The 13,450-nt window shown below is 38.8% G+C and overlaps 1 protein-coding gene across 3 annotated transcripts in view; it reads left to right on the top strand.

The window, feature by feature from the left end:
• jpt1b (Jupiter microtubule associated homolog 1b) overlaps positions 1-13,450 on the top strand; it is a 32,651-nt gene that overhangs the window by 15,530 nt on the left and 3,671 nt on the right. For 2 of the 3 annotated variants that reach the window (XM_048555255.2, XM_048555254.2), the window contains exons 3-4: positions 3,611-3,738; positions 5,166-5,205. In XM_048555255.2, the coding sequence (XP_048411212.1) occupies positions 3,611-3,738; positions 5,166-5,205 (168 nt within the window). Of the gene's footprint in view, positions 1-3,610; positions 3,739-5,165; positions 5,206-9,661; positions 9,688-13,450 lie in introns of all 3 variants that reach the window. The other variant, XM_048555257.2, reaches the window with a different exon arrangement.

Raw genomic sequence — 13,450 nt, 5'->3', positions numbered from 1 at the left:
CCCTCAGAAGTTTGGAGCAATGTTGAAAAGTCATTGGATTTTAAATTTAATTCTGTTTCTTTCCTCACGGCAGCTCCAGACCTGATGTGTTTTTCTGCTTTTTTAAATTTCTGATTCCAACATCTGCAATATTTTGTTTTTATTTATATATTCCTGCTTGTGTCGCTTTTCTTTCTTGGATAAAGATGGAATGCTTGCTCATTTCAAAACCCTCCTGGAAACTTGAGACATTTGGATAATTATAACCAATCCCTCTTTTTGCTTTGTAGTCATTAAGATCCTAGGATGCATGCGGTCAAGTCTTTAGAGTTTTCAGCTGACTGTAGTTTTCCCAACATCATCTCCTTCGTAATGGTGATTTAGTAAGACGTACTCTTCTTCACCACATTGATTTGAGTTATCTTTGGCTGATATTCTAAGTCTTCTACTGTACAATGAAGACAACAATCAAAATACCTATTATGCCTTTGCCACTTCCTTGTTTTCCATTTGTCAAGTCCCCAGGTGGTCCCTTTAGAGGACCAGCATTTTCTTTAGTACTCTTTCCAGAGTTTCTTGGAAAGATTTTCAGAACCTGTAATATCCTGACCTATCTATAATCTTTGCACTTTGGTGTAGTTTGTGCTGTATTTAAATTTATCTCAATTTGATACTGTCAAGAACTTTCTATTTAACCATGCATAATGAATACTTTTCTCAGTCTTTTTTTATTGAGATATGTCATTGAAAATATTTCCTTAAATATCTGCCGCTACAACTCAAGGCTCACCTTTTTTTACCTAATTTCCCAATTCCTGTTAACTAGCTCTCTTCTCATAGCCTTCTTTATTACCTCTTTTAGGTTTAAAACTCTAGACTCAGACTAAAGGCTTTTCCTGCAATCTAAAGGTGAAATTCTGTTATGTTATGACTGCTGTCACTTGTGGTTCCTTTACAAGGAGGATGTTGATTTTCGTGTTTCATTGTTCATGGCCCTGAATACGGTCTATGAAGTCTCCTTTAGACTACTTTTTGGCAGTTTGATTTGTGCGATCTGCATGTAAATTAGTCACATGACATTTGAACTATTCTTCCACTCCCAATGTATTTCTACTGTATAGCCTGTCCTACAATGTGACTACTGTTAGGGGACCTATAAACTGTTACCACAAGTAATGTCTGACCTTTATCTCTACCTAGATTGATTCTACACCTTCACTTCTAGAGCTAAGGTAATCTCACTATTGCAGTAATGTACTCCTAATAGAGAGTTTCCTCACCGCTTCCTTCCTGAATATTCAGGTCTCAGCCTTTGTCATCTTGTAGGCATGTCTCTCTAATGGCTCTCTGATCATATATATTTATTTCTAATAGAACTAACAGTTCATCAGTTCTTTTACAAAGTATTTGTAATATGCACAGCAAAACCTCCAAAATACTGTCTTTTTTACCTTATTAATTAATGCACTCATTAGTTTGTATTTGCCTCAATCTGCTACTGTTATTACAATGACCCAAATTTTGCCGCCCTACCCTATTACTTTATTTTAGATTTACTTCATCTCTTCTCCCATAACCTGATCTCAACTTGTCCCCAGTCCTCAATACACTTGCAGTGGCACTTGCCACTGACTAAATCAGATGACCCTATCCAAATTTGTTTAATTATCTGTGTTGTGCATAGACAACACTCCCAGCTGATGTCTGTAGTTTAGCTTCCAGATCTCTCAATGCTTGAGCAAATGCTGCAGATACTTAACCTGATGTGGTAGCCTTGGATTTAAGTGGCGACCATCCTCTGCTCCCTGATGCTGCCACAGCAGTATTCTAATAGACCCCTTACTTTCATTTTGTAGATGGCAGAGACACTATGGGAAGTCATTGGTGTGTTTCCTGCTCGGTTTTTGGCATCCAAACTGCTCTTTAGCACTATATTTTTGTTTGTTTCAAATCTGTTTCTGGTCAATGCTAAAATCTCCTGAATTTTAATAGCAGGATACAGTTGCGGAAATGCTGTCAAATGTCATGGGGAAGGAGTTAGATTTTCCTTAATACACTCGGGCACTGATGTGCAAATATTGCTTGCCACTTATTGGCTCTAGCTTGAATTTTGTCTTCTGCTTGTGGATGTGGACTACTTTGGCACATGAGGACTTGACTTGAAAATTCTACTGACCACCTATGCAGTCGTCATCAAACACCCCACTTGTGACTTTGTAAAAGCCAGGAATTTAAGTAGTTGAAGGTGATTGGATTTAGGACACCCCCTTGTGGAACTCCAGTGATCTTGACAATCTTTTGTGCTAGATATAGCTCCAATCAGTGTTGATTTGCCCCCTCCAATAATTATTTAGTTCTGTTTTGCTAGAACTGCTTCGTGTCATGTGAATATTTTTAGGGCAGTCATTTGACCCTCAGTTTCCCAAGGATTGGATGCCACTTATTCTTCCTATCAAAATGCAATACCTCATGCTTATTTATTTCAGCCGGTTCCATGCCTGTTCTCCATACTTAAGAACATCTTCCTGTATATCAATTGTAGTCCTGCCCTGTATTAATTACATTCAGCAATCTTGCTTCTACTTCACAAATGCAAAGTTTTTGGATAAACATTGGACAACCGGTCCCAGCACCAGCATTTGTGGCATACTTAAAACTATCCTTGACTGACTGCTTTGCTTTGTCAGCTTGTGTATGAACATTCTGCTAATTTGTAGAGCCGAGACATAAATCATCCATGACGTCACTGAATATTGGAATGAGTTTGAGCAGCTGAATGCTTGCTATTTCATACACTTGTTGTACACCATTTTAGAGTGCCTTTTGAACACTTTAATTCAAATAAATCTAACAGGAAATAATGCACAAATATCAAGCCCCATTGTTGCTACATTCCTAGCCTAATATGTACTGGCTACTTGCAGAAGATTACCTTCAAATAGTTGTTTTCTTCCCTCTGGTATCCACTAGGAGCATGAGACAAACTCGTGTGTACTTGACGGCATCATTGCTACCAAGTATGAAACTTGGGGTGCCACTAATGCTAATCTGAGATGGGACTCAACTTGGGGAAGGCAATGGCTTAGTGGTATTATTGCTGGTCTGTTAATCCAAAGACCCAGATAATGTTTTGCAAACCTGGGTTTGAATCCTGCCGTGGTAGATGATGGAATTTGAATTCAATAAATATCTGGGAACAACGGCCCAATGATCATGAATCCATTGCCGATTGTTGGAAAATCCCAACTGGTTCACTAATCTCTTTTTAGGGAGGGAAACTGCCATCCTCACTTTGTCTGTCCTAATATGTGACTCCAGACCCACAGCAATGTGTTTGACTCTTAACTGCCCTCTGGGCAATTAGGGATGGGCAATAAATGCTGCCTGGCCAGTGACTCTGCTCTCGTGTGAATGAATAAAAGAACTGCAAGAACTACTTTTGAAGCAACTTGTCTGGCCAAACGCTACTGCTTTTGATACTATGTAATTGATCATCCAGTAAGGAAATGTTTTCCTTGATTTCAGCTTGCTCTTGGTGCTTAAGACATGCTTGACTGTTATGGAAGTGCTTCTTTATTGCCTGGTTCCTATTGTTTATCCTGTCTAGTTCTTGTTCTTCTGCTACTTCTAGGTGGAAAGAGCAGTGGTATCTTTGGAGCTGCTACCACTGAAACACCAGATCTAAAGCAACGGAGAAACCCACCTGGTGGCAAGACAAGTGGCATCTTTGACACTGTAAAAACACCCCCCAACACTCTGGTAAGTACCATTTAGACTATTCGGACACCATCTGGATGTAACTTCAAGCTCATGTTTTGTTGCAGAATATCTGGGTATCTTTGTACTACATGATGTACTATCTCTAGTTGACTAGATGTTGTGTAGCATTTTCCCATTAGATTTTAGCTGCAATAATAACTATAGGACAAGTGTTGTATTACAGAACTGACTTTACCAACTGGATAGCATTGTTATTTACTTTCACTCCAGAGTAATACAGAATAAGTTCAGCAGAACTGAATAATATTCAGTGAACATAGAACATAGAACAGTACAGCACAGGATCAAGCTCTTCAGTCCACCATATCTGTGCCAACCATGATCCTTTTTCTATACTGACCCCATCTGCCTACACATGGTCAATATCCCTCTATTCCCTGCCTGTCGTGTTTCTCTTTTAAGGGCATTTTAAATGTTATCACACCCTCTACCACCTCCCCTGGCAGCACATTCCAAGCATCTACCGTCCTTTTTTTTTTTAAAAAAAAACTTGCCTCACGCAATGTCATTAAACTTTCTGTCTGTCCCCTTAAACCTGTACCCCCACAGTATTTGATAGTTCCACCCTGGGAAACAGACTTTTACTAGTGACAGAGGATGAGGGGCAAACTAATAGAAGAACATAAAATTAAGTTTATTTAGCTTCTCTTTATAGACAAAATACTCCAATCCAGACAATATCATGGTAAACCTCATTTGTTTGAGATCTTTTGGAACATTTTTGAGATAAAGTACTTTACAGAAATGCAACTTGTTTCTTTCCCTGCTTTGGGAGTATACCGTGCTCCCCAACAGAGTAACCAGTCCATGACTGACTGCTGTACTGTGATTACAGTGATGTCTCTAATGCTGTAGTGGAATTTTTGATAAACATCTTTCGACTGACCTGTCTGTCTGGAATAGTTAATAGCCAGAGATATTCTACTGTCCTCCTCTAGCCTCAGCCATGTGGCAATGGTGTACCATTTCCCTATGACAGTTTTTGCACTTAATTCCTCAAATATGTTCATAATATTTTCTCATCCTGACATTGTTTCCCTCTTAACATGTTTGTTTTATTCCTGACTCTCAAGCATTCATTCCACTGAATGGAGTTGTGACCATAGATTGCCGCATCTTCTCACCTTGATGTTGGGTCGTATGAGTATCTGGGATCTTGCTCTGTAATGGTGCAGTATTAGTGGCTTCACGACACGTTGGTCACATGAAGCTGAATGTCTGTTTACGAATTATATAGTAACTTCATAATAAGCTTAATTGTACCTAAAATATGCTCGATTGCTCAATTTACTTTGTACTGCACTTCTATTCCTATTACTCTGCACTGAATTTTAACTCCATCTGCAACCTTGATTTTTGTTTTCTTTCATTGGGCTAATGATATTTTAATGCTTTTTTAAATCTAGGACTTTGCAACTGGGAAAGATGAAAAGTGCCCAGACTCACGTAAGTAAGATTCGAGGTTAACTGGAATATTGAGCATATTCCAATTATCTTTCTCTCCTTTTTCCTCTCCATATTTGTTGGAAAATAGCCCAGTTAAGTTAGTAATTTTTGCTTAGTAAAATAACCCTGCATGGGTTGGAGGTCAAGCTTAAATTGGTATCTTATTAACTGGTTTTCATTGTCAGTACTGCTAACAGTCCCAATCTTGCTTTGTTTCATCTGTAGACTGCTGAATGCTTTGCATGAACTAACACCACTATTTCACCCTAATGTAATAACTTGCTGCCATGCCAAAGTAGCTTTTAACTTGACTAATCAGTAGGTCTGACTTCTGTCAGATAAGTTGGCTGTTTTTGTTGTGTAAAACAGATGTACATATTGCTTTACATAAGCATGCCAACCTGGTTCCAGTCATTGCAGCTTATTAGAACCCATTTTATTATGTCAATATCTTGCAAGTGGGCAGAAGTCTGACCTGTTCTGTGAAACCTGTTACAAACCTGTTACAAGATTGATAACAATCATTGAACCTTGAATTGCATTTGAAAACCATTGGAGTGCTATGCTCTTGGCTTAATCTGTAACAATGTACAGGAGCTAAAACGTGAAGGGACTATGGGTACGCAGTGGAATGTGAAAACCTTTTTCCAGAACAAATCTTAGTCTTTGAATTCTGAGTTTAACAGTATTTACTTTTTTAAAATTTTGAATTGCTAATCTGAATGCATCAGACATGAGTTTGAGGCTGGGACTATTCCCTGTAGTGAAAGAAGGTTGTGTGCTCCTGCCTAAAATGGTTAAACATGGGCTTTGACTATAACTAGGTATTGTAGACTCTGCAAAGGGTATTATTCAGTCCTTCCTGTAGTATAATCCAATAGTTGTTGGTCATCTATTGCCAGTTATTTCTGTTGGCGTTCAAAGTCATGATCCATGTGCATTTCAAGTCTGGATAACTACAAATGTAGTAAACATTGAATTTCAACTAGCACCACCACTGCCCCAACCCTCAAACAGAAAAAAACAAACAACTACACATTGGGGCTAGTAGTGGGTTCTGTAATATTTCAGCAGCAACTGGCCGGTGAACTTGGTATCTTATTTGGCTAAACACTCAAGAATGCAGAGTACATAGTAACAAGGAAAAAGCTCCCCCACCCCACATCCTAATTAAAGAATTGGATCCAAACTGAGTTTTTATTTAAATTGAGATGGCAATAGCTAAACTGACTTCACTGGCAAAAAACACTCAACTGTTGTATTGTTATTGAAAGGGAACTTTGGTTTCCTATAATCAGATTTAGTAAATTCAAATTTCACTGTCTATTATGGGATTTGAATCCATGTTCCAAGAATGTTAACCTGCTGCTCTGGATTATTAGTCCAGTGGGATTACCGCTATGGCACTATTCTGTAATTGGTAGTACACCTGATTTTTTGAGAATGTAATCTTTGAGCAACTTCCTGTTTTTAACACCTGAATTTAATGACGGATCAGTTTAAATGTCTAACCTGCTTGATGTACATTTTTATCATGCTTCAGTGTGTGAACCTTTCCCCACAATTCCTGCACTTTTGTATTTTGAAAACTGCCTTATTTGGACGTGAAGCTCTCTGCCACGATTTTCAACTGTTGTGCTACATTTTAAATTATTTTTGTCACTGCAATAACCAACTTCATGTATCTTCTTTCACCCAAGTTTTGAAACTGAAGCAAGTATAATAGCCTAAAAATCTAAAACCATTATCAGTAGTACAAAAGGATGTAACATGAGATGACAAATAGCTATGCATTTCGAGGCAGGTAATGTCAGTATGGTTGCATTGTGTTTTGATGTTCTTCATGGACTTCAATGAGACACGACTTAAAGAGAAGAACTGATACTTAGCTAATGGTGACTGAAGTGGGTCAATCCCTCCAATTGCCTTAGTTTTACAGCAGCGTTAGCTGACACCTCCAGCTGCAGTCCATTATGCATGTGCATTCATTTGAAGAACATGTATGCACGGTTCGAAACACAATTTGTCCAGACTTGATGATCACCAGCACTAATCAGTACCATGTGATGTAATTCCACCTTAGTATTATCTAAGGTTTGACGCACCTAGATGGCTCAGTAGTCAGTACGCTGCCTCTGTGTCAGGGACCCAGGTTCAATTCCAGCTTTGGGCAACTGTGTGGAGTTTGCACATTCTCCCCATGTCTGCATGGTTTTCTGCTGGGTGTTCCAGTTCCCTTCCACAGTCCAAAAATTAGGGGGATTGGCCATGCTAAATTGCCTATAGTGTTCAGAGCTGTGTTAGTATGGGAAATGCAAGGTTACAGCAGGGGCTGGGGGTTGCTCTGCACACAGTCAGTGTGGACTTGTTGGACTGAATGGCCTGTTTCCACATCACATGGATTCTGTGACTTAATGAATAGTGATAATATCTAATCACTTGTAAGACTGAGTGTCAAACAGATCCCTGGGAATCACCAAGGTTGAAGTTTGGTACCATAATTGCTCTAGCTTTGCATCTATTTCTGTAAATAGATTTGTGTTGCTTACAATGTTGCAATTACCCCTTATACCCATACTCTCTTCCCCTGAAGGATACCAGGGGAACTAGTTCTGCAACTGCTGTAATCTACCAAAGATTTAATAAACACTGAATTTTTTTTTTCAGAATTGTAATAATTTCTCACAGGCTAGCTCAGATGTTAAGTGATTGTGCAGCATGACCAGTAGAAATCTTTTTTTTAAAAAAGACAGACAGGTCATGTGAACCTAACTATGATCAATTCACTTCATCTAATTGAACTTTAGTCAGTATTTCCACTAATTTAATCTATTACAGTCCATTTGCATCTTTCTGTACAGAAGTGGGGTAAGGAGATGGAAGGAAAGCTTTGATTGGAAATCGGGAGAAATTTGGTGAGGAAAAGGATGATACGTTGCACCATCATCTCCTCCTTTTATCACTTGATTTCTCCTGTTTTGAAGGTCATTCACCCTGTCTTGTCCGTACTGGCTGTTTTATGAGCAATCCAGTCTTTCACACTGTCACAGACTCTTCCCTTTTTAGCCTTTCCTTCTATCCTCCCAGCCTGTCTCACCCAGCAAGTGTATTTGAGCTCAACAGCTGGAGCTGGTTCCTATGCACATGGTCCCTCACCCAAGATGTATGAAGTAACTTAATGCTTCCTCCATATTAAATTGCATCTGCCTGTACCCATTTCACCAAAAAACACTCCTTACCTGTGTCTTAAAAGGGCAATCCCTGACTAAGTGTCTCTTAGTTTTGGACTGACCCACAAAAACTCTTCACATCCATTTGACAAGATCACTCAGGATCTTAAACTCACCCTTCAGTCTTCTAAACTCCACAGGAAGCAAGCAGCCTGTCCAGTCTTTCATCGCAAGATAACCCCTTCATCCTAGGTATCAAGCCAATAAATTTACTCCTCTGAACAGCCTATAACACACTTAATCCTTCACTTAGAAACAAGTGGACCCAAACTACACACTATGAAATGTGGGTCTTGTCAGTTTCCTGTATAATTGAAGCCTAATGTAATTACATGTATAATTACCTAGTTTAGATTTATGAACTGTATAAAACTGTTAAATATATACAGTCTGCACTTTCCCTTTCCTAAGCTTCAGTTTGGGGCAATCTCAAACATGAAGTTTGGCTGTGTGTCTTTGTGGAACAACTTTTGGTATATGTTGGCAATCCTTAGATATTTAGATCTGACACACTATGGTCAAGTGGATAAATATTTCAGGCAGTCACCTTCAACTTGAGTTGGCTTGTGTTTTGTTCCAAAATGTTGTCCTTCAAATTATTGGACAGTTGTAACTTAATTTCAACATCACTCGTGGACCTATTTCTGAATCAGTTTTTCAGGTATTAACAGCTACTGACTTAAATTCTGGAAGTTGAAGTGATAGCTTTCCATTATTGTGCATTTTCTCAGCAATGTTTTCATTACAAACCAGGTTCCTGCTTCAGTTTGTTCTTGCATGACTTTTGTTTAGGGTGCAGGTTTTATGATTTCTGAATGTTTGTTTAGTTTACATATAAAGTGTTTTTTTAATGAAGTGTTATAGCGCTTAGCTTTCAACACAGGAATTGCCAGTGGTTGGAGAACCTCCCCCTCCCCCTCCCTCCCCATCTTCTGTCATTATGTCAATGACCTTCACGTTGTTTCTGCTGCATTTTGGTACAAGTATAATTGGTACTGTTTAAATCAAATTATGTAAGTAAAAATGAACTTTAACTACCTGAGGAGTTGAGTCTACTTGGACAAAGTGAAGCCTAGAATTCTGTAAAAGGCTTCTAGAAGGATTCCTACTGCCAAATCTCGGACTGGTTGACATTTCCTTCAGACTTATGGAGTTTGCATGAAGAAATTCTGAATTGTGGATGTGCTACCATTTTATTTGCTAACCTCCTTTCTTTCTCCTTGTAGTTCGCACTGACCAGTAGGAGTGTCAGGTAACAAATGCATGCACACTGTACACTTGAACGTGTCTCCTGTTTGTCTTGGGTTTTGAAGTTTGAGAATGAAAAGATTTTTGTCTTGCTTTTGAACTTCAGAATTTGATTTTCTTGTTCCAGTTTGTGTTTTCGAATCATTAGTGACAGAGTTTTTTGCTTTGGGGAGATGGAACCATTTTAATGGTTTAAGCAATGGAAAAACCAGATGGCACTGGGCTGCCTAATATTTACTCATCCTGAAGTTGGATTTTACCAGTTCAGGTCATCTATTTGATAACGTCTGTCAAAAATGAAATCTTCAATTGTCTTAAGACAAACAGTTAAGATAGACAGGGAGAAACTGTTGATTGGAGTGTTGTGGAATAACAGGCCAGAATCTAAAACCCCAGGGCAGTATTTTAGTAATTAAATTAACCTTTTTCTACACTGAAAATGTGGTAGGCACTTGGAACTCATGCCTTAATGTGAAATTGTTGACAGTACCTCAGGTTCTTATTCCTTAGCCAAAGATTTTGAGAGATAGGGACAAATGCAGGTGGATTATGGCTGATTTGTAACCTTAAATTGTGGTACAAGTCTGAAGGGTGAAAATGGCTTAAACTAGTGTTCCTCCTATGACCACAGTCAATGCAGTTTACCATGATTTCTTCACTCCTAACTATGCAGCTTCAATGCACCATCAAAGAATTGATTTGTTTCATCTGAGTTGTCATTGGGGGAGCAGCATGGTTAACTGGATTAGAAGAAGTTTAGTTAGCTACTCAGATGACCAGACCTCACTTATGCAATGCTTGGTATTATAACAAATTGACAGCCACAGTTGCACCTTTTTTAAGGCTTGAGACAGGTGAGTATATAGTAGAACAATAACCAATCTAATCAGGTGCTGGAGAAGACCTCAATTTACACTCAATCCAATTTATTCAGAGGTTTGATAGATGGTGTTAGTAAAGGGCCAAATTTGCCCTCTTGTATTTTTTTTTCACTGCTGCCAGCAATGTGATTTCTTCCTCTATAGAAAAATTTGGTGCAAAATTTTTTTGTGGTGGTGGGGGATCTAGTTATGCTGGAAATACTGGCTTTAAATTCTCTTTGACACAGTTCATATTTCAATTGGATGTTCATTTGAGATAAATGATACAAATTTTGAGACTGTTGGAACAAGTGATATCTACTGAGGATTATAGTAGGAATGACCAAACAGGTTTGTGAAAGACTACAGGGGTATATGTGCTGGCATATGGTTAGATCAGAGGCATATGCAGTTCAGCAGAGGAAAAAAAATACATTTGGAAGTAGAAGTGAACTTAAGTGAAAGTGAGGCATAATGTGCAGATAGCTAGTCATTAATGGAAACCCAGAAAAAGGCAAACTTAAATCTTTGAATTCCTATTGAAAGTTTCTCCATTATTTTACACTTCATATATTGGAAGTCTTGCAGTATGCCATAATTGTCCCCAATACTACAAGGGATATAAAGCAATGGAAAATGTATAGTGTTACATCCCTAATATTTATCAGCAAATGGTTATAGGTATGAAGGGAATTGAAAGCCCAAATATCTTGACTGGAGTTGAAAATGATAAGCAATGACCTGATTGAGTCTCATTATGAAGTAAACATGAGATTGTGTTTTTTAGATGTCTGAGTGGATGCAAATTGAAGTAACCTGGAAATATTCAGAAAGCTGGGTTGAAATTCCCATAGTAGAGTTAGATAATTTACTTTTTGCCCCTGTTCAAAGTATTTTGAAAAGGGAGACTATTATCTGTTGCAAAGATAGACAATGCACTAACACAATTGATGAGCCAAATCTCTAAGTGTGGCACTAAACAACAAGAGAAATGCAAACTGGATGCTGAATGCCTGGCTTCCAGCAGTGGTGAAGAAGATACAATAAACTTTGAATTTGTGGAGCCTACTTAACTTTAAACTTTTGACAGGCACATTTTAGATCTGTTATTCACCTCCACTACCTTGATTTTTAAAAATGGGAATAAATTTTGAATTGTGGAAGTAGTCAAAAAATTTACTGTTAGCTCATCACTACAGTTAAAGGATAAGTTGCAGCTCCGACTCAGGTAATGATCTCAACCTAAACACTTGTCAATTACCTATCCACCTATATGCAGGAAGGGCTTTCTGTCTGACAGTAATTTACAAATGTACAGCTATTCCTGACCACCAATAAAATGATCAATGGCAAAACTTTGACAAAATCCATATCTGAGATGACTAGTAAAATATGCCAACACTTGTATGTTAGAAATCTGAAGCAAATTTCCAAGCCTCCTCCCAGCAGTAATAGCTTGGGTATCATGTTAAATTGGATCCAAGGTAGTCTACCATCTTTGAGACAAGAGAGTGAAACTTTAGTGATAATGGGAACTGCAGATGCTGGAGAATCCAAGATAATAAAATGTGAGGCTGGATGAACACAGCAGGCTCAGGAGCACAAAAGCTGACGTTTCGGGCCTAGACCCTTCTTCAGAGAGGGGGATGGGGTGAGGGTTCTAGAATAAATAGGGAGGGGGGGGAAGGCAGACCGAAGATGGAGAGAAAAGATAGGTGGAGAGGAGGGGATAGGTCAGTCCAGGGAAGACTGACAAAGACTGAGGTGGGATGAGGTTAGTGGGTGGGAGGAAGGAATGGGTGGGAGGCAGAGACAGGTTGGACTGGTTTTGGGATGCAGTGGGTGGAGGGGAAGAGCTGGGCTGGTTTTGGGATGCGGTGGGGGAAGGGGAGATTTTAAAGCTGGTGAAGTCCACATTGATACCATTGGGCTGCAGGGTTCCCAAGCGGAATATGAGTTGCCGTTCCTGCAACCTTCGGGTGGCATCATTGTGGCACTGCAGGAGGCCCATGATGGACATGTTATCTAAAGAATGGGAGGGGGAGTGGAAATGGTTGTCATTTTTGAATATTTGCAACTGCAACAATCAACACAAAGGACACAGCAGTAAAAGTTCAACAGGTGGAATTTCTCTGCTCTGTTGCTTAACCTCCTTCTGTAAGTTGAGTCACTTTAGATTATGTATAATGTGCACAAAGGGACTGTTAATACTAGCATAGATTGACTGATTAGAAACTAACAAGTTTAATTCCTTGACTTCATTTTTTAGTGCTGCCTAAAATGCATCCTTTTCTTGATTAGCCCACCTCCTTGTCGTACCACATTTCAACTACTGATCCAGCTCCTGTTTTATAGCCTAACTTTCCCTCAATTTGATGTCGGGTCACTCTGGCAATGATGTTTGTAAATGCTTGCTGCATGGAAATTGGCTTCTACAATTACATGTGATTTTGCATATCATATGCATTTGGTTATAAAATACTTGGGACATTCTTTCTTTTGTTTTGAAAGGTGCCATCTTTTCTCTCTCTACCTGAATTCTAAATTGAAAGACTTCAGTACCAACTTGAACAATTTTTAACCTCCCCCTTGTATTTTGTTCAAAAATTTTTCCTAACTTGGGAAATACTTGGAACTTTAGGGAAATCCTTAACGGTATATAATCATTGGTGATAATTCCAGTATTACCAACAAAATGCAAAGTTTAGAGGAGCTGACTGGCCATTGTTCACTTTCCTCTTGTGTTGTCCTCCATCATAATGCTGTCTGCAAATTCATTAGCATTGCACAAAATTGCTGAGCAAAGATCCAGACCTAATTTGCTGAAGGGGGGAGATTGAGGTGGTAGTAACTTCAACTGCTAGAAACTTCTGATGATGGATAATCACATAACATGCATATACAGTG

The sequence above is a fragment of the Stegostoma tigrinum genome, chromosome 22, assembly GCF_030684315.1.
Source record: "Stegostoma tigrinum isolate sSteTig4 chromosome 22, sSteTig4.hap1, whole genome shotgun sequence".
Classification (NCBI taxonomy): domain Eukaryota; kingdom Metazoa; phylum Chordata; class Chondrichthyes; order Orectolobiformes; family Stegostomatidae; genus Stegostoma; species Stegostoma tigrinum.
Note: the sequence above shows the minus strand (reverse complement) of the source record. Positions and strands in the feature narration are given on the sequence as shown.